The following is a 26007-nucleotide window of genomic DNA, read 5'->3' on the forward strand; positions in this document are numbered from 1 at the left end:
GTGCGCGTGTTGAGAATAGCACATCGCTGTGTGTGTGCGCGTGTTGAGAATAGCACATCGCTGTGTGTGTGTGTGTTGAGAATAGCACATCGCTGTGTGTGTGCGTGTTGAGAATAGCACATCCCTGTGTGTGTGTTGAGAATAGCACATCGCTGTGTGTGTGCGTGTTGAGAATAGCACATCGCTGTGTGTGTGCGTGTGTTGAGAATAGCACATCGCTGTGTGTGCGTGTTGAGAATAGCACATCGCTGTGTGTGCGCGTGTTGAGAATAGCACATCGCTGTGTGTGCGCGTGTTGAGAATAGCACATCGCTGTGTGTGCGCGTTGAGAATAGCACATCGCTGTGTGTGTGCGTGTTGAGAATAGCACATCGCTGTGTGTGCGTGTTGAGAATAGCACATCGCTGTGTGCGTGTGTTGAGAATAGCACATCGCTGTGTGTGTGCGCGTGTTGAGAATAGCACATCGCTGTGTGTGTGCGCGTTGAGAATAGCACATCGCTGTGTGTGTGCGTGTTGAGAATAGCACATCGCTGTGTGTGTGCGTGTTGAGAATAGCACATCGCTGTGTGTGCGTGTTGAGAATAGCACATCGCTGTGTGTGCGTGTGTTGAGAATAGCACATCGCTGTGTGCGTGTTGAGAATAGCACATCGCTGTGTGCGTGTTGAGAATAGCACATCGCTGTGTGTGTGCGTGTTGAGAATAGCACATCGCTGTGTGTGCGCGCGTGTTGAGAATAGCACATCGCTGTGTGTGTGCGCGTGTTGAGAATAGCACATCGCTGTGTGCGTGTTGAGAATAGCACATCGCTGTGTGAGAATAGCACATCACTGTGTGTGCGTGTTGAGAATAGCACATCGCGGTGTGTGCGTGTTGAGAATAGCACATCGCTGTGTGTGTGCGTGTTGAGAATAGCACATCGCTGTGTGTGTGTTGAGAATAGCACATCGCTGTGTGTGTGTGTTGAGAATAGCACATCGCTGTGTGTGCGTGTTGAGAATAGCACATCGCTGTGTGTGCGCGTGTTGAGAATAGCACATCGCTGTGTGTGTGCGTGTTGAGAATAGCACTTCGCTGTGTGTGCGCGTGTTGAGAATAGCACATCGCTGTGTGTGTGCGTGTTGAGAATAGCACATCGCTGTGTGCGCGTGTTGACAATAGCACATCGCTGTGTGTGTGCGTGTTGAGAATAGCACTTCGCTGTGTGCGCGCGTGTTGAGAATAGCACATCGCTGTGTGTGTGCGCGTGTTGAGAATAGCACATCGCTGTGTGTGCGCGTGTTGAGAATAGCACATCGCTGTGTGTGTGTTGAGAATAGCACATCGCTGTGTGTGTGTGTTGAGAATAGCACATCGCTGTGTGTGTGTGCGTGTTGAGAATAGCACATCGCTGTGTGTGTTGAGAATAGCACATCGCTGTGTGTGTGCGTGTTGAGAATAGCACATCGCTGTGTGTGCGTGTTGAGAATAGCACATCGCTGTGTGTGCGTGTTGAGAATAGCACATCGCTGTGTGCGTGTTGAGAATAGCACATCGCTGTGTGTGTGCTTGTTGAGAATAGCACATCGCTGTGTGTGCGCGTGTGTTGAGAATAGCACATCGCTGTGTGTGCGTGTTGAGAATAGCACATCGCTGTGTGTGCGTGTTGAGAATAGCACATCGCTGTGTGCGTGTTGAGAATAGCACATCGCTGTGTGTGTGCGTGTTGAGAATAGCACATCGCTGTGTGCGTGTTGAGAATAGCACGTCGCTGTGTGCGCGCGTGTTGAGAATAGCACATCGCTGTGTGTGCGTGTTGAGAATAGCACATCGCTGTGTGTGTGCGTGTTGAGAATAGCACATCGCTGTGTGCGCGTGTTGAGAATTGCACATCGCTGTGTGTGCGTGTTGAGAATAGCACATCGCTGTGCGTGTTGAGAATAGCACATCGCTGTGTGTGTTGAGAATAGCACATTGCTGTGTGTGCGTGTTGAGAATAGCACATCGCTGTGTGTGCGTGTTGAGAATAGCACATCGCTGTGTGTGTGTGCGTGTTGAAAATAGCACATCGCTGTGTGTGTGTTGAGAATAGCACATCGCTGTGTGTGTGTGTTGAGAATAGCACATCGCTGTGTGCGTGTTGAAAATAGCACATCGCTGTGTGCGTGTTGAGAATAGCACATCGCTGTGTGCATGTGTTGAGAATAGCACATCGCTGTGTGTGTGTGCGTGTTGAGAATAGCACATCGCTGTGTGTGTTGAGAATAGCACATCGCTGTGTGTGTGTTGAGAATAGCACATCGCTGTGTGTGTGCGTGTTGAAAATAGCACATCGCTGTGTGTGTGTTGAGAATAGCACATCGCTGTGTGTGTGCGTGTTGAAAATAGCATCGCTGTGTGTGTGTTGAGAATAGCACATCGCTGTGTGCGTGTTGAGAATAGCACATCGCTGTGTGTTGAGAATAGCACATCGCTGTGTGTGCGCGTGTTGAGAATAGCACATCGCTGTGTGCGTGTTGAGAATAGCACATCGCTGTGTGTGCGCGTGTTGAGAATAGCACATCGCTGTGTGTGCGTGTTGAGAATAGCACATCGCTGTGTGTGTGTGCGTGTTGAGAATAGCACATCGCTGTGTGCGTGTTGAGAATAGCACATCGCTGTGTGTGCGTGTTGAGAATAGCACATCGCTGTGTGTGTGCGTGTTGAGAATAGCACATCACTGTGTGTTGAGAATAGCACATCGCTGTGTGTGTGCGTGTTGAGAATAGCACATCGCTGTGTGCGCGTGTTGAGAATAGCACATCGCTGTGTGTGCGTGTGTTGAGAATAGCACATCGCTGTGTGTGCGTGTTGAGAATAGCACATCGCTGTGTGTGCGCGTGTTGAGAATAGCACATGACTGTGTGCGCGTGTTGAGAATAGCACATCGCTGTGTGCGTATTGAGAATAGCACATCACTGTGTGTGCGTATGTTGAGAATAGCACATCACTGTGTGCGTGTTGAGAATAGCACATCGCTGTGTGTGTGCGCGTGTTGAGAATAGCACATCGCTGTGTGCGTGTTGACAATAGCACATCGCTGTGTGTGTGCGTGTTGAGAATAGCACTTCGCTGTGTGTGCGCGTGTTGAGAATAGCACATCGCTGTGTGTGTGCGCGTGTTGAGAATAGCACATCGCTGTGTGTGCGTGCGTGTTGAGAATAGCACATCGCTGTGTGTGTGCGTGTTGAGAATAGCACATCGCTGTGTGTGTGTGCGTGTTGAGAATAGCACATCGCTGTGTGTGTGTTGAGAATAGCACATCGCTGTGTGTGTGTTGAGAATAGCACATCGCTGTGTGTGTGTTGAGAATAGCACATCGCTGTGTGCGTGTTGAGAATAGCACATCGCTGTGTGTGTTGAGAATAGCACATCGCTGTGTGTGTGCGTGTTGAGAATAGCACATCGCTGTGTGTGCGTGTTGAGAATAGCACATCGCTGTGTGCGTGTTGAGAATAGCACATCGCTGTGTGTGTGCGTGTTGAGAATAGCACATCGCTGTGTGCGTGTTGAGAATAGCACATCGCTGTGTGTGTGCGTGTTGAGAATAGCACATCGCTGTGTGTGCGCGTGTGTTGAGAATAGCACATCGCTGTGTGTGCGTGTTGAGAATAGCACATCGCTGTGTGTGCGTGTTGAGAATAGCACATCGCTGTGTGCGTGTTGAGAATAGCACATCGCTGTGTGTGTGCGTGTTGAGAATAGCACATCGCTGTGTGCGTGTTGAGAATAGCACATCGCTGTGTGTGTGCGTGTTGAGAATAGCACATCGGTGTGCGTGTTGAGAATAGCACGTCGCTGTGTGTGCGCGTGTGTTGAGAATAGCACATCGCTGTGTGTGCGTGTTGAGATTAGCACATCGCTGTGTGTGTGCGTGTTGAGAATAGCACATCGCTGTGTGTGCGTGTTGAGAATAGCACATCGCTGTGTGCGTGTTGAAAATAGCACATCGTTGTGTGTGTGTTGAGAATAGCACATCGCTGTGTGCGTGTTGAGAACAGCACATCGCTGTGTGTGCGTGTGTTGAGAATAGCACATCGCTGTGTGTGTGTGCGTGTTGAGAATAGCACATCGCTGTGTGTGCGCGTGTTGAGAATAGCACATCGCTGTGTGTGCGCGTGTTGAGAATAGCACATCGCTGTGTGTGCGTGTTGAGAATAGCACATCGCTGTGTGTGCGCGTGTTGAGAATAGCACATCGCTGTGTGTGTGTGCGTGTTGAGAATAGCACATCGCTGTGTGTGTTGAGAATAGCACATCGCTGTGTGTGTGTGCGCGTTGAGAATAGCACATCGCTGTGTGTGTGCGTGTGTTGAGAATAGCACATCGCTGTGTGTGTGTGCGTGTTGAGAATAGCACATCGCTGTGTGTGTGTGCGTGTTGAGAATAGCACATCGCTGTGCGTGTTGAGAATAGCACATCGCTGTGTGTGTGTGTGTTGAGAATAGCACATCGCTGTGTGTGTGCGTGTTGAGAATAGCACATCGCTGTGTGTGTGCGTGTTGAGAATAGCACATCGCTGTGCGTGTTGAGAATAGCACATCGCTGTGTGTGCGCGTGTTGAGAATAGCACATCGCTGTGTGTGCGCGTGTTGAGAAGAGCACATCGCTGTGTGTGCGCGTGTTGAGAAGAGCACATCGCTGTGTGTGCGTGTTGAGAATAGCACATCGCTGTGTGTGCGTGTTGAGAATAGCACATCGCTGTGTGTGTGCGCGTGTTGAGAATAGCACATCGCTGTGTGTGCGTGTTGAGAATAGCACATCGCTGTGTGTGCGTGTTGAGAATAGCACATCGCTGTGTGTGTGTGTTGAGAATAGCACATCGCTGTGTGTGTGCGTGTTGAGAATAGCACATCGCTGTGTGCGCGTGTTGAGAATAGCACATCGCTGTGTGTGTGCGTGTGTTGAGAATAGCACATCGCTGTGTGTGCGTGTTGAGAATAGCACATCGCTGTGTGTGTGCGCGTGTTGAGAATAGCACATGACTGTGTGTGCGCGTGTTGAGAATAGCACATCGCTGTGTGCGTATTGAGAATAGCACATCACTGTGTGTGCGTATGTTGAGAATAGCACATCACTGCGTGTTGAGAATAGCACATCGCTGTGTGTGCGCGTGTTGAGAATAGCACATCGCTGTGTGTGTGCGTGTTGAGAATAGCACTTCGCTGTGTGTGCGCGTGTTGAGAATAGCACATCGCTGTGTGTGTGCGCGTGTTGAGAATAGCACATCGCTGTGTGTGCGTGCGTGTTGAGAATAGCACATCGCTGTGTGTGTGTGCGTGTTGAGAATAGCACATCGCTGTGTGTGCGCGTGTTGAGAATAGCACATCGCTGTGTGTGTGTGCGTGTTGAGAATAGCACATCGCTGTGTGTGTGTTGAGAATAGCACATCGCTGTGTGTGTGTTGAGAATAGCACATCGCTGTGTGTGTGTTGAGAATAGCACATCGCTGTGTGCGTGTTGAGAATAGCACATCGCTGTGTGTGTTGAGAATAGCACATCGCTGTGTGTGTGCGTGTTGAGAATAGCACATCGCTGTGTGTGCGTGTTGAGAATAGCACATCGCTGTGTGTGCGTGTTGAGAATAGCACATCGCTGTGTGCGTGTTGAGAATAGCACATCGCTGTGTGTGTGCGTGTTGAGAATAGCACATCGCTGTGTGTGCGCGTGTGTTGAGAATAGCACATCGCTGTGTGCGTGTTGAGAATAGCACATCGCTGTGTGTGCGTGTTGAGAATAGCACATCGCTGTGCGTGTTGAGAATAGCACATCGCTGTGTGTGTTGAGAATAGCACATCGCTGTGTGTGTTGAGAATAGCACATCGCTGTGTGTGTGTGTGTTGAGAATAGCACATCGCTGTGTGTGTGTGCGTGTTGAAAATAGCACATCGCTGTGTGTGTGCGTGTTGAAAATAGCACATCGCTGTGTGTGTGTTGAGAATAGCACATCGCTGTGTGTGTGTGTGTTGAGAATAGCACATCGCTGTGTGCGTGTTGAAAATAGCACATCGCTGTGTGTGTGTTGAGAATAGCACATCGCTGTGTGCGTGTTGAGAATAGCACATCGCTGTGTGTGCGTGTGTTGAGAATAGCACATCGCTGTGTGTGCGTGTTGAGAATAGCACATCGCTGTGTGTGTTGAGAATAGCACATCGCTGTGTGTGCGCGTGTTGAGAATAGCACATCGCTGTGTGTGCGCGTGTTGAGAATAGCACATCGCTGTGTGTGCGTGTTGAGAATAGCACATCGCTGTGTGTGCGCGTGTGTTGAGAATAGCACATCGCTGTGTGTGTGTGCGTGTTGAGAATAGCACATCGCTGTGTGTGTGTGCGTGTTGAGAATAGCATATCGCTGTGTGCGTGTTGAGAATAGCACATCGCTGTGTGTGTGCGCGTGTTGAGAATAGCACATCGCTGTGTGTGCGTGTTGAGAATAGCACATCGCTGTGTGTGCGTGTTGAGAATAGCACATCGCTGTGTGTGTGTGCGTGTTGAGAATAGCACATCGCTGTGCGTGTTGAGAATAGCACATCGCTGTGTGTGTGTGCGTGTTGAGAATAGCACATCGCTGTGTGTGTGCGTGTTGAGAATAGCACATCGCTGTGTGTGTGTTGAGAATAGCACATCGCTGTGTGTGTGTGTTGAGAATAGCACATCGCTGTGTGTGTGTGCGTGTTGAGAATAGCACATCGCTGTGTGTGTTGAGAATAGCACATCGCTGTGTGTGTGCGTGTTGAGAATAGCACATCGCTGTGTGTGCGTGTTGAGAATAGCACATCGCTGTGTGTGCGTGTTGAGAATAGCACATCGCTGTGTGCGTGTTGAGAATAGCACATCGCTGTGTGTGTGCGTGTTGAGAATAGCACATCGCTGTGTGTGCGCGTGTGTTGAGAATAGCACATCGCTGTGTGTGCGTGTTGAGAATAGCACATCGCTGTGTGTGCGTGTTGAGAATAGCACATCGCTGTGTGCGTGTTGAGAATAGCACATCGCTGTGTGTGTGCGTGTTGAGAATAGCACATCGCTGTGTGCGTGTTGAGAATAGCACATCGCTGTGTGTGTGCGTGTTGAGAATAGCACATCGCTGTGTGCGTATTGAGAATAGCACATCGCTGTGTGTGCGTGTTGAGAATAGCACATCGCTGTGTGTGCGTGTTGAGAATAGCACATCGCTGTGTGTGTTGAGAATAGCACATCGCTGTGTGTGTGTGCGTGTTGAAAATAGCACATCGCTGTGTGTGTGCGTGTTGAAAATAGCACATCGCTGTGTGTGTGTTGAGAATAGCACATCGCTGTGTGTGTGTGTTGAGAATAGCACATCGCTGTGTGCGTGTTGAAAATAGCACATCGCTGTGTGTGTGTTGAGAATAGCACATCGCTGTGTGCGTGTTGAAAATAGCACATCGCTGTGTGTGTGTTGAGAATAGCACATTGCTGTGTGTGCGTGTGTTGAGAATAGCACATCGCTGTGTGTGTGTGCGTGTTGAGAATAGCACATCGCTGTGTGTGTTGAGAATAGCACATCGCTGTGTGTGTGTGTTGAGAATAGCACATCGCTGTGTGTGTGCGTGTTGAAAATAGCATCGCTGTGTGTGTGTTGAGAATAGCACATCGCTGTGTGTGCGTGTTGAGAATAGCACATCGCTGTGTGTGCGCGTGTTGAGAATAGCACATCGCTGTGTGTGTGTGCGTGTTGAGAATAGCACATCGCTGTGTGTGTGTTGAGAATAGCACATCGCTGTGTGTGTGCGCGTGTTGAGAATAGCACATCGCTGTGTGTGTGTGTTGAGAATAGCACATCGCTGTGTGTGTGCGCGTGTTGAGAATAGCACATCGCTGTGTGTGTGCGTGTTGAGAATAGCACATCGCTGTGTGTGTGCGTGTTGAGAATAGCACATCGCTGTGTGTGCGTGTTGAGAATAGCACATCGCTGTGTGTGTGTGCGCGTTGAGAATAGCACATCGCTGTGTGTGTGTGCGTGTTGAGAATAGCACATCGCTGTGTGTGTGCGTGTGTTGAGAATAGCACATCGCTGTGTGTGTGTGCGTGTTGAGAATAGCACATCGCTGTGTGTGTGTGTGCGTGTTGAGAATAGCACATCGCTGTGTGTGTGTGCGTGTTGAGAATAGCACATCGCTGTGTGCGTGTTGAGAATAGCACATCGCTGTGTGTGTGTGTGCGTGTTGAGAATAGCACATCGCTGTGTGTGTGTGCGTGTTGAGAATAGCACATCGCTGTGTGCGTGTTGAGAATAGCACATCGCTGTGTGTGTGTGCGTGTTGAGAATAGCACATCGCTGTGTGCGTGTTGAGAATAGCACATCGCTGTGTGTGTGCGTGTTGAGAATAGCACATCGCTGTGTGTGTGCGTGTTGAGAATAGCACATCGCTGTGTGTGTGCGTGTTGAGAATAGCACATCGCTGTGTGTGTTGAGAATAGCACATCGCTGTGTGTGCGCGTGTTGAGAATAGCACATCGCTGTGTGTGCGTGTTGAGAATAGCACATCGCTGTGTGTGCGCGTGTTGAGAAGAGCACATCGCTGTGTGTGCGTGTTGAGAATAGCACATCGCTGTGTGTGCGTGTTGAGAATAGCACATCGCTGTGTGTGTGCGCGTGTTGAGAATAGCACATCGCTGTGTGTGTGTTGAGAATAGCACATCGCTGTGTGTGTGCGTGTTGAGAATAGCACATCACTGTGTGTTGAGAATAGCACATCGCTGTGTGTGTGCGTGTTGAGAATAGCACATCGCTGTGTGCGCGTGTTGAGAATAGCACATCGCTGTGTGTGCGTGTGTTGAGAATAGCACATCGCTGTGTGTGCGTGTTGAGAATAGCACATGGCTGTGTGTGCGCGTGTTGAGAATAGCACATCGCTGTGTGCGTATTGAGAATAGCACATCACTGTGTGTGCGTATGTTGAGAATAGCACATCACTGTGCGTGTTGAGAATAGCACATCGCTGTGTGTGTGCGCGTGTTGAGAATAGCACATCGCTGTGTGTGTGCGTGTTGACAATAGCACATCGCTGTGTGTGCGCGTGTTGAGAATAGCACATCGCTGTGTGTGCGCGTGTTGAGAATAGCACATCGCTGTGTGTGCGTGCGTGTTGAGAATAGCACATCGCTGTGTGTGTGCGTGTTGAGAATAGCACATCGCTGTGTGTGCGCGTGTTGAGAATAGCACATCGCTGTGTGTGTGTGCGTGTTGAGAATAGCACATCGCTGTGTGTGTGTTGAGAATAGCACATCGCTGTGTGTGAGTGTTGAGAATAGCACATCGCTGTGTGTGTGCGTGTTGAGAATAGCACATCGCTGTGTGTGTTGAGAATAGCACATCGCTGTGTGTGTGCGTGTTGAGAATAGCACATCGCTGTGTGTGCGTGTTGAGAATAGCACATCGCTGTGTGCGTGTTGAGAATAGCACATCGCTGTGTGTGTGCGTGTTGAGAATAGCACATCGCTGTGTGCGTGTTGAGAATAGCACATCGCTGTGTGTGTGCGTGTTGAGAATAGCACATCGCTGTGTGCGTATTGAGAATAGCACATCGCTGTGTGCGTGTTGAGAATAGCACATCGCTGTGTGTGTGCGTGTTGAGAATAGCACATCGCTGTGTGCGTGTTGAGAATAGCACGTCGCTGTGTGTGCGCGTGTGTTGAGAATAGCACATCGCTGTGTGTGCGTGTTGAGAATAGCACATCGCTGTGTGTGCGTGTTGAGAATAGCACATCGCTGTGTGTTGAGAATAGCACATCGCTGTGTGCGTGTTGAGAATAGCACATCGCTGTGTGTGTGTGTGTTGAGAATAGCACATCGCTGTGTGTGTGTGCGTGTTGAAAATAGCACATCGCTGTGTGTGTGCGTGTTGAAAATAGCACATCGCTGTGTGTGTGTGTTGAGAATAGCACATCGCTGTGTGTGTGTGTGTTGAGAATAGCACATCGCTGTGTGTGTTGAGAATAGCACATCGCTGTGTGCGTGTTGAGAATAGCACATCGCTGTGTGTGCGTGTGTTGAGAATAGCACATCGCTGTGTGTGTGTGCGTGTTGAGAATAGCACATCGCTGTGTGTGTTGAGAATAGCACATCGCTGTGTGTGTGTGTGTTGAGAATAGCACATCGCTGTGTGTGTGCGTGTTGAAAATAGCATCGCTGTGTGTGTGTTGAGAATAGCACATCGCTGTGTGCGTGTTGAGAATAGCACATCGCTGTGTGTGCGCGTGTTGAGAATAGCACATCGCTGTGTGTGCGTGTTGAGAATAGCACATCGCTGTGTGTGTGCGCGTGTTGAGAATAGCACATCGCTGTGTGTGCGTGTTGAGAATAGCACATCGCTGTGTGTGCGTGTTGAGAATAGCACATCACTGTGTGTGTGTTGAGAATAGCACATCGCTGTGTGTGTGCGTGTTGAGAATAGCACATCGCTGTGTGCGCGTGTTGAGAATAGCACATCGCTGTGTGTGTGCGTGTGTTGAGAATAGCACATCGCTGTGTGCGCGTGTTGAGAATAGCACATCGCTGTGTGTGCGCGTGTTGAGAATAGCACATGACTGTGTGTGCGCGTGTTGAGAATAGCACATCGCTGTGTGCGTATTGAGAATAGCACATCACTGTGTGCGTATGTTGAGAATAGCACATCACTGCGTGTTGAGAATAGCACATCGCTGTGTGTGTGCGCGTGTTGAGAATAGCACATCGCTGTGTGTGTGCGTGTTGAGAATAGCACTTCGCTGTGTGTGCGCGTGTTGAGAATAGCACATCGCTGTGTGTGTGCGCGTGTTGAGAATAGCACATCGCTGTGTGTGCGTGCGTGTTGAGAATAGCACATCGCTGTGTGTGTGTGCGTGTTGAGAATAGCACATCGCTGTGTGTGCGCGTGTTGAGAATAGCACATCGCTGTGTGTGTGTGCGTGTTGAGAATAGCACATCGCTGTGTGTGTGTTGAGAATAGCACATCGCTGTGTGTGTGTTGAGAATAGCACATCGCTGTGTGTGTGTTGAGAATAGCACATCGCTGTGTGCGTGTTGAGAATAGCACATCGCTGTGTGTGTTGAGAATAGCACATCGCTGTGTGTGCGTGTTGAGAATAGCACATCGCTGTGTGTGCGTGTTGAGAATAGCACATCGCTGTGTGCGTGTTGAGAATAGCACATCGCTGTGTGTGTGCGTGTTGAGAATAGCACATCGCTGTGTGCGTGTTGAGAATAGCACATCGCTGTGTGTGTGCGTGTTGAGAATAGCACATCGCTGTGTGTGTGCGTGTTGAGAATAGCACGTCGCTGTGTGTGCGCGTGTGTTGAGAATAGCACATCGCTGTGTGTGCGTGTTGAGATTAGCACATCGCTGTGTGTGTGCGTGTTGAGAATAGCACATCACTGTGTGCGCGTGTTGAGAATTGCACATCGCTGTGTGTGCGTGTTGAGAATAGCACATCGCTGTGCGTGTTGAGAATAGCACATCGCTGTGCGTGTTGAGAATAGCACATCGCTGTGTGTGTTGAGAATAGCACATCGCTGTGTGTGCGTGTTGAGAATAGCACATCGCTGTGTGTGTGTGTGTTGAGAATAGCACATCGCTGTGTGTGTGCGTGTTGAAAATAGCACATCGCTGTGTGTGTGCGTGTTGAAAATAGCACATCGCTGTGTGTGTGTGTTGAGAATAGCACATCGCTGTGTGTGTTGAGAATAGCACATCGCTGTGTGCGTGTTGAAAATAGCACATCGCTGTGTGTGTTGAGAATAGCACATCGCTGTGTGCGTGTTGAGAATAGCACATCGCTGTGTGTGCGTGTGTTGAGAATAGCACATCGCTGTGTGTGTGTGCGTGTTGAGAATAGCACATCGCTGTGTGTGTTGAGAATAGCACATCGCTGTGTGTGCGCGTGTTGAGAATAGCACATCGCTGTGTGTGCGCGTGTTGAGAATAGCACATCGCTGTGTGTGCGTGTTGAGAATAGCACATCGCTGTGTGTGCGCGTGTTGAGAATAGCACATCGCTGTGTGTGTGTGCGTGTTGAGAATAGCACATCGCTGTGTGTGTGTTGAGAATAGCACATCGCTGTGTGTGTGTGCGCGTTGAGAATAGCACATCGCTGTGTGTGTGCGTGTGTTGAGAATAGCACATCGCTGTGTGTGTGTGCGTGTTGAGAATAGCACATCGCTGTGTGTGTGCGCGTGTTGAGAATAGCACATCGCTGTGTGTGCGTGTTGAGAATAGCACATCGCTGTGTGTGCGTGTTGAGAATAGCACATCGCTGTGTGTGTGTGCGTGTTGAGAATAGCACATAGCTGTGCGTGTTGAGAATAGCACATCGCTGTGTGTGTGCGTGTTGAGAAGAGCACATCGCTGTGTGTGCGTGTTGAGAATAGCACATCGCTGTGTGTGCGTGTTGAGAATAGCACATCGCTGTGTGTGCGTGTTGAGAATAGCACATCGCTGTGTGTGTGTTGAGAATAGCACATCGCTGTGTGTGTGCATGTTGAGAATAGCACATCGCTGTGTGCGCGTGTTGAGAATAGCACATCGCTGTGTGTGTGCGTGTGTTGAGAATAGCACATCGCTGTGTGTGCGTGTTGAGAATAGCACATCGCTGTGTGTGTGCGCGTGTTGAGAATAGCACATGACTGTGTGTGCGCGTGTTGAGAATAGCACATCGCTGTGTGCGTATTGAGAATAGCACATCACTGTGTGTGCGTATGTTGAGAATAGCACATCACTGCGTGTTGAGAATAGCCCATCGCTGTGTGTGTGCGCGTGTTGAGAATAGCACATCGCTGTGTGCGTATTGAGAATAGCACATCACTGTGTGTGCGTATGTTGAGAATAGCACATCGCTGTGTGTGTGCGCGTGTTGAGAATAGCACATCGCTGTGTGTGTGCGTGTTGAGAATAGCACTTCGCTGTGTGTGCGCGTGTTGAGAATAGCACATCGCTGTGTGTGTGCGCGTGTTGAGAATAGCACATCGCTGTGTGTGCGTGCGTGTTGAGAATAGCACATCGCTGTGTGTGTGTGCGTGTTGAGAATAGCACATCGCTGTGTGTGCGCGTGTTGAGAATAGCACATCGCTGTGTGTGCGCGTGTTGAGAATAGCACATCGCTGTGTGTGTGTGCGTGTTGAGAATAGCACATCGCTGTGTGTGTGCGTGTTGAGAATAGCACATCGCTGTGTGTGTGTTGAGAATAGCACATCGCTGTGTGTGTGTTGAGAATAGCACATCGCTGTGTGTGTGTGCGTGTTGAGAATAGCACATCGCTGTGTGTTGAGAATAGCACATCGCTGTGTGTGCGTGTTGAGAATAGCACATCGCTGTGTGTTGAGAATAGCACATCGCTGTGTGTGTGCGTGTTGAGAATAGCACATCGCTGTGTGTGCGTGTTGAGAATAGCACATCGCTGTGTGCGTGTTGAGAATAGCACATCGCTGTGTGTGTGCGTGTTGAGAATAGCACATCGCTGTGTGTGCGCGTGTGTTGAGAATAGCACATCGCTGTGTGTGCGTGTTGAGAATAGCACATCGCTGTGTGCGTGTTGAGAATAGCACATCGCTGTGTGTGTGCGTGTTGAGAATAGCACATCGCTGTGTGCGTGTTGAGAATAGCACATCGCTGTGTGTGCGTGTTGAGAATAGCACATCGCTGTGCGTGTTGAGAATAGCACATCGCTGTGTGTTGAGAATAGCACATCGCTGTGTGTGCGTGTTGAGAATAGCACATCGCTGTGTGTGTTGAGAATAGCACATCGCTGTGTGTGTGTGCGTGTTGAAAATAGCACATCGCTGTGTGTGTGCGTGTTGAAAATAGCACATCGCTGTGTGTGTGTTGAGAATAGCACATCGCTGTGTGTGTGTGTTGAGAATAGCACATCGCTGTGTGCGTGTTGAAAATAGCACATCGCTGTGTGTGTGTTGAGAATAGCACATTGCTGTGTGTGCGTGTGTTGAGAATAGCACATCGCTGTGTGTGTGTGCGTGTTGAGAATAGCACATCGCTGTGTGTGTTGAGAATAGCACATCGCTGTGTGTGTGTGTTGAGAATAGCACATCGCTGTGTGTGTGCGTGTTGAAAATAGCATCGCTGTGTGTGTGTTGAGAATAGCACATCGCTGTGTGTGCGTGTTGAGAATAGCACATCGCTGTGTGTGCGCGTGTTGAGAATAGCACATCGCTGTGTGTGTGTGCGTGTTGAGAATAGCACATCGCTGTGTGTGTGTTGAGAATAGCACATCGCTGTGTGTGTGCGCGTGTTGAGAATAGCACATCGCTGTGTGTGTGTGTTGAGAATAGCACATCGCTGTGTGTGTGCGCGTGTTGAGAATAGCACATCGCTGTGTGTGTGCGTGTTGAGAATAGCACATCGCTGTGTGTGTGCGCGTGTTGAGAATAGCACATCGCTGTGTGTGTGCGTGTTGAGAATAGCACATCGCTGTGTGTGTGCGTGTTGAGAATAGCACATCGCTGTGTGTGCGTGTTGAGAATAGCACATCGCTGTGTGTGTGTGCGCGTTGAGAATAGCACATCGCTGTGTGTGTGCGCGTGTTGAGAATAGCACATCGCTGTGTGTGTGCGCGTGTTGAGAATAGCACATCGCTGTGTGTGTGCGCGTGTTGAGAATAGCACATCGCTGTGTGTGTGCGTGTTGAGAATAGCACATCGCTGTGTGTGCGCGTGTTGAGAATAGCACATCGCTGTGTGTGCGTGTTGAGAATAGCACATCGCTGTGTGTGTGTGCGTGTTGAGAATAGCACATCGCTGTGTGCGTGTTGAGAATAGCACATCGCTGTGTGTGTGCGTGTTGAGAATAGCACATCGCTGTGTGTGTGCGTGTTGAGAATAGCACATCGCTGTGTGTGTTGAGAATAGCACATCGCTGTGTGTGTGCGCGTGTTGAGAATAGCACATCGCTGTGTGTGTGTGTTGAGAATAGCACATCGCTGTGTGTGTGCGTGTTGAGAATAGCACATCACTGTGTGTGTTGAGAATAGCACATCGCTGTGTGTGTGCGTGTTGAGAATAGCACATCGCTGTGTGCGCGTGTTGAGAATAGCACATCGCTGTGTGTGTGCGTGTGTTGAGAATAGCACATCGCTGTGTGTGCGTGTTGAGAATAGCACATCGCTGTGTGTGTGCGCGTGTTGAGAATAGCACATGACTGTGTGTGCGCGTGTTGAGAATAGCACATCGCTGTGTGCGTATTGAGAATAGCACATCACTGTGTGTGCGTATGTTGAGAATAGCACATCACTGTGCGTGTTGAGAATAGCACATCGCTGTGTGTGTGCGCGTGTTGAGAATAGCACATCGCTGTGTGTGTGCGTGTTGACAATAGCACATCGCTGTGTGTGCGTGTTGAGAATAGCACTTCGCTGTGTGTGCGCGTGTTGAGAATAGCACATCGCTGTGTGTGCGCGTGTTGAGAATAGCACATCGCTGTGTGTGCGTGCGTGTTGAGAATAGCACATCGCTGTGTGTGCGTGCGTGTTGAGAATAGCACATCGCTGTGTGTGTGTTGAGAATAGCACATCGCTGTGTGTGTGTGTTGAGAATAGCACATCGCTGTGTGTGTGCGTGTTGAGAATAGCACATCGCTGTGTGTGTTGAGAATAGCACATCGCTGTGTGTGTGCGTGTTGAGAATAGCACATCGCTGTGTGTGCGTGTTGAGAATAGCACATCGCTGTGTGCGTGTTGAGAATAGCACATCGCTGTGTGTGTGCGTGTTGAGAATAGCACATCGCTGTGTGCGTGTTGAGAATAGCACATCGCTGTGTGTGTGCGTGTTGAGAATAGCACATCGCTGTGTGCGTATTGAGAATAGCACATCGCTGTGTGTGCGTGTTGAGAATAGCACATCGCTGTGTGTGTGCGTGTTGAGAATAGCACATCGCTGTGTGCGTGTTGAGAATAGCACGTCGCTGTGTGCGCGTGTTGAGAATAGCACATCGCTGTGTGTGCGTGTTGAGAATAGCACATCGCTGTGTGTGCGTGTTGAGAATAGCACATCGCTGTGTGTTGAGAATAGCACATCGCTGTGTGTGCGTGTTGAGAATAGCACATCGCTGTGTGTGTGTGTGTTGAGAATAGCACATCGCTGTGTGTGTGTGTGTTGAGAATAGCACATCGCTGTGTGCGTGTTGAAAATAGCACATCGCTGTGTGTGTTGAGAATAGCACATCGCTGTGTGCGTGTTGAGAATAGCACATCGCTGTGTGTGCGTGTGTTGAGAATAGCACATCGCTGTGTGTGTGTGCGTGTTGAGAATAGCACATCGCTGTGTGTGTTGAGAATAGCACATCGCTGTGTGTGTGTGTTGAGAATAGCACATCGCTGTGTGTGTGCGTGTTGAAAATAGCATCGCTGTGTGTGTGTGTTGAAAATAGCATCGCTGTGTGTGTGTTGAGAATAGCACATCGCTGTGTGCGTGTTGAGAATAGCACATCGCTGTGTGTGCGCGTGTTGAGAATAGCACATCGCTGTGTGTGCGTGTTGAGAATAGCACATCGCTGTGTGTGTGTGCGTGTTGAGAATAGCACATCGCTGTGTGCGTGTTGAGAATAGCACATCGCTGTGTGTGCGTGTTGAGAATAGCACATCGCTGTGTGTGCGTGTTGAGAATAGCACATCGCTGTGTGTGTTGAGAATAGCACATCGCTGTGTGTGCGCGTGTTGAGAATAGCACATCGCTGTGTGTGCGTGTTGAGAATAGCACATCGCTGTGTGTGCGCGTGTTGAGAATAGCACATCGCTGTGTGTGTGTGCGTGTTGAGAATAGCACATCGCTGTGTGTGTGTTGAGAATAGCACATCGCTGTGTGTGTGCGCGTGTTGAGAATAGCACATCGCTGTGTGTGTGCGTGTTGAGAATAGCACATCGCTGTGTGTGTGCGTGTTGAGAATAGCACATCGCTGTGTGTGCGTGTTGAGAATAGCACATCGCTGTGTGTGTGTGCGCGTTGAGAATAGCACATCGCTGTGTGTGTGTGCGCGTTGAGAATAGCACATCGCTGTGTGTGTGTGCGTGTTGAGAATAGCACATCGCTGTGTGTGTGCGTGTGTTGAGAATAGCACATCGCTGTGTGTGTGTGCGTGTTGAGAATAGCACATCGCTGTGTGTGTGTGCGTGTTGAGAATAGCACATCGCTGTGTGTGTGTGCGTGTTGAGAATAGCACATCGCTGAGTGTGTGCGCGTTGAGAATAGCACATCGCTCTGTGCGTGTTGAGAATAGCACATCGCTGTGTGTGCGCGCGTTGAGAATAGCACATCGCTCTGTGTGTGTGCGTGTTGAGAATAGCACATCGCTGTGTGTGTGCGTGTTGAGAATAGCACATCGCTGTGTGTGTGCGTGTTGAGAATAGCACATCGGTGTGTGTGTGTGCGTGTTGAGAATAGCACATCGCTGTGTGTGTGTGTTGAGAATAGCACATCGCTGTGTGCGCGTGTTGAGAGTAGCACATCGCAGTCTGTGTGTCATTAGAGTCATAACGGCACAGAAGAAGGCCATTCGGCCCATCGAGTCCATGCCGGCTCTTTGTAGAGCAATCCAGTCCGTCCCATTCCCCCGCTCTATCCCCGTAGCCCTGCAAGTTTATTTCCCTCAAGTGCCTATCCAGTCTCCCCTTGAATACACTGAGAGTCTCCACTTCCACCACTTCCGTCGGCAGCGAATTCCCGGTCCTCACCACTTGCTGCGTAAAAAAGTTTTCCCTCACATCCCCTCTGTATCTCTTGTCCAGAACCTTAAATCTGTGTCCCCTAGTTCTTGTACCACCAACAAGTGAGAACAGCCTTTCCCCGTCCAGCCTATCCAAAATCATCATAATCTTGTACACCTCCTTTGCTCTAATGAAAACAAATCCAGCTTCTCCAACCTGTCCTTGTAGCAAGGATCCCCCATCCCCGGAATCATTCTGGTAAGTATCAAGGGCCTTCACATCCTTCCTAAAGTGTGGTGACCAGAACTGGGCGCAATATTGCAGTTGAGGCCTAACCAGCGCGTTATAAAGGTTCAGCATAACTTCTCTACTTTTGTACTCAATACCTCTATTCATGAAGCCCAAGATCCCATATGCTTTGCTAACCACTCTCAATATGTCCTGCCACCTTCAGGGACCTATGTACATTAACTCCCAGGTCCCTCTGTCCCTGCACACTCTTTAAAACTGTACCATTAAATGTATATTGCCTCTCCCTGTTCCTTCTGCCAAAATGCATCACCTCACAATTCTCTCCCTTAAATTCCATCTGCCACTTGTCTGCCCATTCTGCTAGCCTTTCTATGTCCTGTTGCAGTCGATTGATATCATCATCACTGTTTGCGCAAGGCCTCTGAGCATGTATCACCTTCTTTGTCCCTAATAGGCCCCACCCCGCCTCTTGCTACCCACTTACTGTTTACATGCCGGTAGAAGATTTTTGGGTTCCCTTTTATGTTAACTGCCATTCTACTCTCATTCTCTCTCTGCCAACTTATTTTCATCTTCACTTCCCTTGTCAGCTTACTGTATTTGGTGTGGTTCTCCCTTGAAGAATTCACCTGACATGCATCATACACTTTTTTTTGTTTCATCATTTTCTCTATCTCCCTCGTCATCCAAGGAGCCCTTGCTTTGGATCACTTGCCCTTCCCTCTTGTTGGAATGCACCTAGCCTGTACTTGGAACATCTCCTCGTTAAAGATCACCCACTGTTCCGTTACAGTTTTCCCTGTCAGTCTTTGGTTCCATTTTACCCTGGCTAGATCCTTTCGCATCCAATTGAAGTTAGCCCTATTCCAGTTTAGAAGTTCCACTCTAGATTGTTCCTTGCTCCTCTCCATTGCTAATCTAAATCTTATGATACAACGATCACTCGTACCCAAGTGTTCTCCCACAGAAACTTGATCGACCTGGCCCACCTCATTCCCCAGCACCAGATCCAGCAATGCCTCCTTCCTAGTTGGGCCAAGAACATACTGGTCAAGGAAATTCTCCTGAACACATTTCAGAAATTCCTCCTCCTCCTTTCCCTTTACCCTAGCATTATCCTAATCGATATTTGGGTAATTGAAGTCCCCAAATATCACCACTCTATAGCTCTGTGTGTGTGTGCTGACAATAGCACATTGCAGTCTGTGTGTGTGTGCGATGCCAGCAACTGTTTTGTAAGTATCTCCTAGTTTTTCCATTTGATTTTTTTTTTATTGCTTAGTCATAACAAATATGGTTGAGGAAGACTGTTCAGCCCATCTTAGCTCATCCATTCAGAAAAACCCGATAGCCCCCCCAGCCCCCATTGTGCACCCAGTTGTTGTCCCTTATATGATTCCAGAATATTTTCCTTCACACTGCCTGGAAGGAGTTAAAGTGATCAATAATTGGAAATCTATTCCATGCATTCATTGATTTTCCTTCCTGACATTAGTCCTAAATTTGACTTTTACTGGTTTGATCCCGTGTTTTTGTCCTATGCTCAGAATTTAATTTGCAGTAATTTTCCACATCGACCTTTTTCTTCCTGTCCCTGAGTTGCATAATAATCTTTTCAGTTACCTTCTTTCAAGGCTGAACATAAGAACGTAAGAAATAGGAGCAGGAGTAGGCCATTTGGCCCCTCGAGCCTGCTCCACCATTCAGTAAGATCATGGCTGATCTACCTCATCTCCACTTTCCTGCACTATCCCCATTTCCCTTGATTCCCTTAATATTCAAAAATCTATCGATCTCTATCTTGAATATACTCAATGACTGAGCCTCCACAGCCCTCTGGGGTAGAGAATTCCAAAGATTCACCACCCTCTTGAGTGAAGAAATTTCTCCTCATCTCCAGTCTTAAATGGCCGACCCCTTATTCTGCGACTGTGACCCCTGGTTCTAGACTCCCCAGCCAGGGGAAACATCCTCCCTGCATCAGCCCTGTGAGAATTTTGTATGTGTGAAAAGCCCAAACTTCTCCAATCTTTCCTCTGACACTAGGGATCAAACTTGTGGCTCTTCTCTGAACCGTCCCCAGTGCTGAATGTCTCGCAAGCAGAAATGGACACCCTACTGGAGGTGATCTGACTACAGTTTGAGGCTGACTGACTGTCTCTGATTTGCAGTTTTAACTGTTTTGGCTATATATTTCCACATTCCATTTGCTTTGCTGCTTGTTTCTCCATAGCGGTTGGACATATTGAGTGCCTAGTATACTAATACCCCCAAATTTTGATGTTTAAAAATTAAATGTATTCAGTACTTCTGTCAGCCATCAGTTGTTCTGAATTGCTGCTGTTCTGTTTCCACTGATGCAGCTCGGGGAAAATAGTGTGTAACACATAATTAAAAAATATACTTGGCTGTTTGTCAAGTGTGATAATGTGCAGCTCCATCAGGAAAGATTTTGTGCAGATATTCCGCTGTGGTTGAAGTATTTTCTGCAGTGTTTCTGTTTGCTCGGAGGGGAAAGGAATCGGAACATTCCAAAAGGTTTTGTTGGCAGAAATCTCCTTAATTGGTGCAGCTTGGATTGTCATAAATAAATGTATCAAATTAATTTGAACAGATTATTCACACTATGGTATCTAGGAACATTATCGATGGTATTTTTCATACAGTTATTAGATTTCCTGTAGAGTGCAATCCACCAATTGTAATTGCACATCTAAGAGGACATCCAGTTCTCTGCCGTCCAGTCTACAAGTCACTCTGCACCTTTTGATATCATTGTTGGCTAGGGGTATCATTTCTTCATCTCTCCACTCATCCTTTTAGTTTTCATTGTTCTCAAGTAGTTAAATACTTTACTTCTAGTCCGAGGACTGCCTTTCTCTGGACCTGACTGCAAGTGGCATCAGGTTGCTAGATCAAACCCCTCCATTCCATGCAATGTATGTTTATGGAAGTAAAACTGGCCTCTGGCCCACTCCTTACAAACTGTCCTTTGATAGTTTATAGAGGAACTTTGGTGGCCTTGGAGATGTCCATTTCCTGCAAAAAGATAGAGGGAAGGAATAATTGTGTTTTTATTTATGAACCAAAAAAAGTGACCTTGAATGGGAATCATTTATATGGTCTTAGCCTGGCACTTGCAGATTTACTGTATTCAGAAAGGATTTCAGCAGACTAAAGTCCCATGACCACCCTTCAGAGTTATTTGCTATCTTGACTTGTTATTTGCTAGTTGTGCCTCTGACATGCAGTATGTACCAGCCGAATTGCTCTTGGGTCTTTGTCAATGCTGTTCGTCAACCAGAGCTGCTGTCTATTCAGAGAGTTTCATCAGTTCTGATGTAGGTCATTTGGAATGGCTCAATTCCCATGACATTCTGTTCTTGAAGTATGTTAAGGTGGTATGGGTTGCGTGGTCCTCTGATCTGTTTTGCTCACCACCCTGGCTGAGAATGTAAACTGTCCTTCTCTCATCACCAACAAATGTACACTAAAGAGCCTTGTTTCTTCTCTCCTTTAGCTTCAGAGCCTATGGACGTAGATGACTCCAAGACCAGTGGTTATATTAAGACTGAACTGATTTCAGTGTCTGAAGTGTAAGTAACCTTTGTTAACTATTTTTCCTTTCCTTCTTAAACTGTTTTAATGCAGGCAATGTTTATATTTTGTTCAGTGACTTTTCTACAGCCAAATCATACTAATTCTAAATGCAAGTTACTTGAAACAAAATTAAATAATCTAGAAATGACAGCCTTTTCTGATTACTTCTTTTGGAAAATTCAGGTGGTGGCTGTTCAAGTTTTAAGCTTGCTCTTTGTGGCTAATTTGAAGCGGAGTAATGTCTAAGGAAGTGAAGTTTTTAATTAAATAAACACAACTGATCTTTTCCCAATATATACCAAGGCTCTCATTGCCTGTACAATTGTACATGCACAGGCATGCAACATCTGTCTTTGTTGCGTTCTATAATGCTACCAAATATTATGCTACCCTTGCATAGTGGTCTGAAGTGACCAGAGCAGTTGGCAATACATTACAACAGTGACTCCATTTCAAAAGTACTTCATTGGCTGTAAAGCGCTTTGAGACGTCCGGTGGTCGTGAAAGGCGCTATATAAATGCAAGTCTTTCTTTCTTCCTTCTTACATAGATACCGGTGAGCAAATTTGCGTAGCTGTGCAGCGGTCTGGAGGTCCCACGCAAGCCGCTCACTGGCTTTTAAATGGAAAAACCACGCATGTGTGGAAATTTGAATGGGCCGTGCAGTTTTTAAGCAAGAACAGGGAAAGGGGGAGGATAGAATAAAAGGGAAGGTCTGTGATAGGGTGGAAGGCAAAGGTAATGGGACAAGAAAAGAAACAAAAAATGGAGTTAGAGGAGATGTAATTGGCAACAGCCGAACCATTACTAGCACCTGCTGTCTGGAAAAAAAATGGGAGTGGCAGTTATGATCTGAAGTAATTGAGCTCATTGTTGAGTTCGGAAGGCTGTGAAGTGTCGAATCGGAAGATGAGGTGCTGTTCCTCGAGCTTCCGTTGAGTTTCAGTGGAACAATGTAGGAGGCCGAGGACTGAGAGGTCTGAGTGAGACTGCGAATTAAAATAACAAGCGACCGGCAGCTCGGTCACGCTTGTGGACTAAACGGAGGTGTTCAGCAAAGTGATCACCCAATCTGTGTTTGGTCTCCCCAGTGTAGAGGAGACTGCATTGTGAACAGCGAATACAGAATACTAAATTGAAAGAAGTACAAGTAAATTGCTGTTTCACCTGGAAGGAGTGTTTGGGGCCCTGGACGGTGGGAAAGGAAGAGATGAAAGGGCAGGTATTGCAGCTCCTGCGCTTGCATGGGAAGGTGCTGTGGGAAGGTGAGAGGTGATGGAGGAGTGGACAAGAGTGTTGCGGAGGGAACAGCGACGCCTACATCCCATGAACGAATAAAAAGAAAAGAATGGCCCCTTCGAGCTGCTGGGAGGGAAGGGCAAGATGTGTTTGGTGGTGGCATCGCACTGGAGGTGGCAGAAATGGCTGAGGATGATCCATTGAATGTAGAGGCTGGTGGGGTGGAAGGTGAGGACAGGGGGGACCTTATCATGGTTCTGGGAGTGGGGCAGTAGTGCGGGAAATGGGGTGGACACAGTCGAGGGCCCTGTCAACCACAGTGGAGGTGAATCCTTGGTTGAAGAAAAAAGAAAACACATCGGAAGCACTGGTGGGGGAGGTGACATCATCAGAACAGATGCGACGGAGAATGTGAAACTAGGAGAATGGAATAGAGTCCTTACAGGAAGCGGAGAGTTCTTGCAGGAAGCGGGGTGGGAGGATGTGTAATCAAGGTAAAGTGACCTTAAGTAATTCAATTTTACCCCCTTGAATATATAGAAATAAATGCACTTCAGGATCCTGCATCCTTTCAATCATTGCTCTTCCTATAAGAATTAAAACCTAGTAACAGAAGTTGGGCCCTGACGCATACTAATCCTTCAACTGTAGGTGGTGCTGTTTTCAAGGGCCTGATTGAATGTTGTTGCATCTTAGCTTTTCACACAGTGCTGTATCAGAGCTGGATCTGCCCCTGCTACAGATAAGTCAGTCAGAACTAAAGTGTTTTTTGTGTATCTGGTTTGAGAATATTAAGGTTGCAGCAATAGTGATATTTTAGTATAAAGTATTGACCACCCCCCCCCCCCCCCCAAAAAAAAAAGATTTAAATTGAAGAGGATATTGATGATAATTATTAGGCTTTCCAATGACTCAGCTGGTTAAAAGCAACAAGTACTGAGCTATATAGACCAGAAAAATTGGGAGGTTGTATCCCTGGTCTTTGCTGAAGTGTTATAGGGGCAACAAAATTGCTTGCGTTAGAGACAAGATAATTCCAATCACTATCCAGCAGCCCCTGCTGGAAGCGTGTGTGTAATCATCGGTGAGGATTGGGCTCGGCTGCAATTCTCCCCAAGGTACCGTAGTTTCCCAGTACTCATGAAGGGTGCCGGAGAGTGCCTAGTGCATGTGGAACTATACCACAGCAAGGAATCGACACCAGGAGAGGGAAATTGGCGTAGAAAGGAGGATTTGAGAAAATAACTAGACTTGGAGTGATGCACGGTCTGTTATAACCTAGATGCACGAGCTTCCCAATGGGTCAGTGGGAAAGTGTACTACATGGTATGGCAATGAGTTATGCTGATTAGAAGGATCCTATGATTAATCAGCAGACTGTGCTGAGTTAGCTGATCTAGGCTAGGGTTGCCGTAGGAGTGCTATAAAATTCTAACAGGACTAGACAGACTAGACGCAGGAAGGATGTTCCCGATGGCCAGGGAGTCCAGAACCAGGGGTCACAGTCTAAGGATAAGAGGTAAGCCATTTAGGACAGAGATGAGGAGGAATTTCTTCACCCAGAGAGTGGTAAACCTGTGGAATTCTCTACCACAGAAGGCAGTAGAGGCCAATTCATTAAATATATTCAAGAAGGAGTTAGATATATTTCTTAAGGCTAAAGGGATCAAGGGGTATGGGGAGAAAGCAGGGACAGGGTACTGAATTTGGATGATCAGCCATGATCTCATTAAATGGCGGAACAGGCTCGAGGGGCTGAATGGCCTACTCCTGCTCCTATCTTCTATGTTTCTATGCTACGTTGGCTATTGTGTCCATGGGCTGGGGGGGGGGATTGTAAGGGTTCTTGCTCCCAATTACTATTCTGTGGCTTCTGGTGGTGCATTCACTGTATGAATGTCAGATGAGGATAGAGTTGGGATGAGTCCTCTTTGTTCCCCACCAAATAGCCTGGTGACATTCACTGTCGAGGTTCGCACATGAGGAATGACCCCTCCAGTGAAATGCCAGAAGGCTGCTGGCTCTATGAAACATTGCAGTTACCTGAGAGCAGGGAATGCCCATGAGAGCGCGAAGAGTAACTGGGCCGGAGACCGGAGGATTGGTTCGTATCTTGTGCAGAGATGACAAATGATTCATTAAAAGGGCAGCTTGATATTTAAATGAAACACTTGCTCAGCAATTTGCCAAAGGACAGGAGCTTTAAAAAAAAAGAGTTATTGCTGTTTTAGTTTCTACCATATCTCACTCTTCCATTTTTAAAAAATTCATTTTTTTATTCAAACTTGATTTAAAAGTCTGCTAATGGTGGCCCTGTGCTTTAGTACACTGACATTTTGCCACTCACATTTGTATTGACTGTTTAACCTTGCAGCCCTAAGGCCTGGGGTTGCACGGAGAGTGCAGGCTGGGGGTGGGGGAGTGAGGATTTCTATTTTTAGGTGAACCTGTTGGATTCTCTGCCAGGAGTGAAGCCACGTAATGGGGTTGGGAAATTGGCAAAAAGATACTGAGAGGCTGGTGCTTCTGTTTTGAATGACAATAAGCAGGAAGGGACAGGAGGAGATGAGGCTACAGTTGCATTCATACAGACACTGTTGTACTCTTTCCAAACTGTTTACTTCACGGACACGTTTTTCTTTATTCTTTTTCCAGCCTGTGGCTGTGATATGCTGGCCAATCACTGACTGTCATTAAATATAAAAAAAGATTTGGGACAGAGAGTAGGGGAAACTATTTGACACTGTTGTGAGGCTGTGGTATGCACTTTCAGAGTTTGTGATTGAAGCAAAGATCACATCAACATGTAAGAATAGGTTTAAGAAAATGTCAACTTTTTTTTTTAAAAGAAAAAAATCCTATATAGGCTGTAATTATATACAGTAACTGCTTCAGTTAGTTTAGATTTTTAAATTACAGGAAACTCTTTATTTTATCCGGCACCGACGGGACCGGAGCCGTGCCAGTTTATCAAAACGTCCGGATTACAGCGAGGTATAGTAAAAGGTACGAGAGCCCCGTACACAGCAACATATCCAGGCTTCCCTGTTGCTTAGCAACAGGTACAGGAACCCCAGTTACACGGCCACAGATCCAGGAACAGCCACTAATATATGAAGTAAAACTTACCTGAACCTACTCCTGAATTTTGCCGGTTAACAGAGGTTTCCGGTTATTTAGGTGCCGGTAAATCGAGAGTTTCCTGTAAATAGATTCAAATTGTGAAATTAGCAGCAGCAATATTCAAAGCATA

At 47.8% G+C, this 26007-nt stretch overlaps 1 protein-coding gene across 2 annotated transcripts in view; it reads left to right on the forward strand.

The window, feature by feature from the left end:
- LOC147120230 (signal transducer and activator of transcription 1-alpha/beta-like) overlaps positions 1–26007 on the forward strand; it is a 133971-nt gene that overhangs the window by 93747 nt on the left and 14217 nt on the right. For both annotated transcript variants that reach the window (XM_085985853.1, XM_085985851.1), the window contains exon 22: positions 21436–21511. In XM_085985853.1, the coding sequence (XP_085841979.1) occupies positions 21436–21511 (76 nt within the window). The remainder of the gene's footprint in view (positions 1–21435; positions 21512–26007) is intronic.

This window comes from Somniosus microcephalus, chromosome 4 (assembly GCF_052327205.1).
Source record: "Somniosus microcephalus isolate GS21.2 chromosome 4, FLI_Smic_1.0, whole genome shotgun sequence".
Classification (NCBI taxonomy): domain Eukaryota; kingdom Metazoa; phylum Chordata; class Chondrichthyes; order Squaliformes; family Somniosidae; genus Somniosus; species Somniosus microcephalus.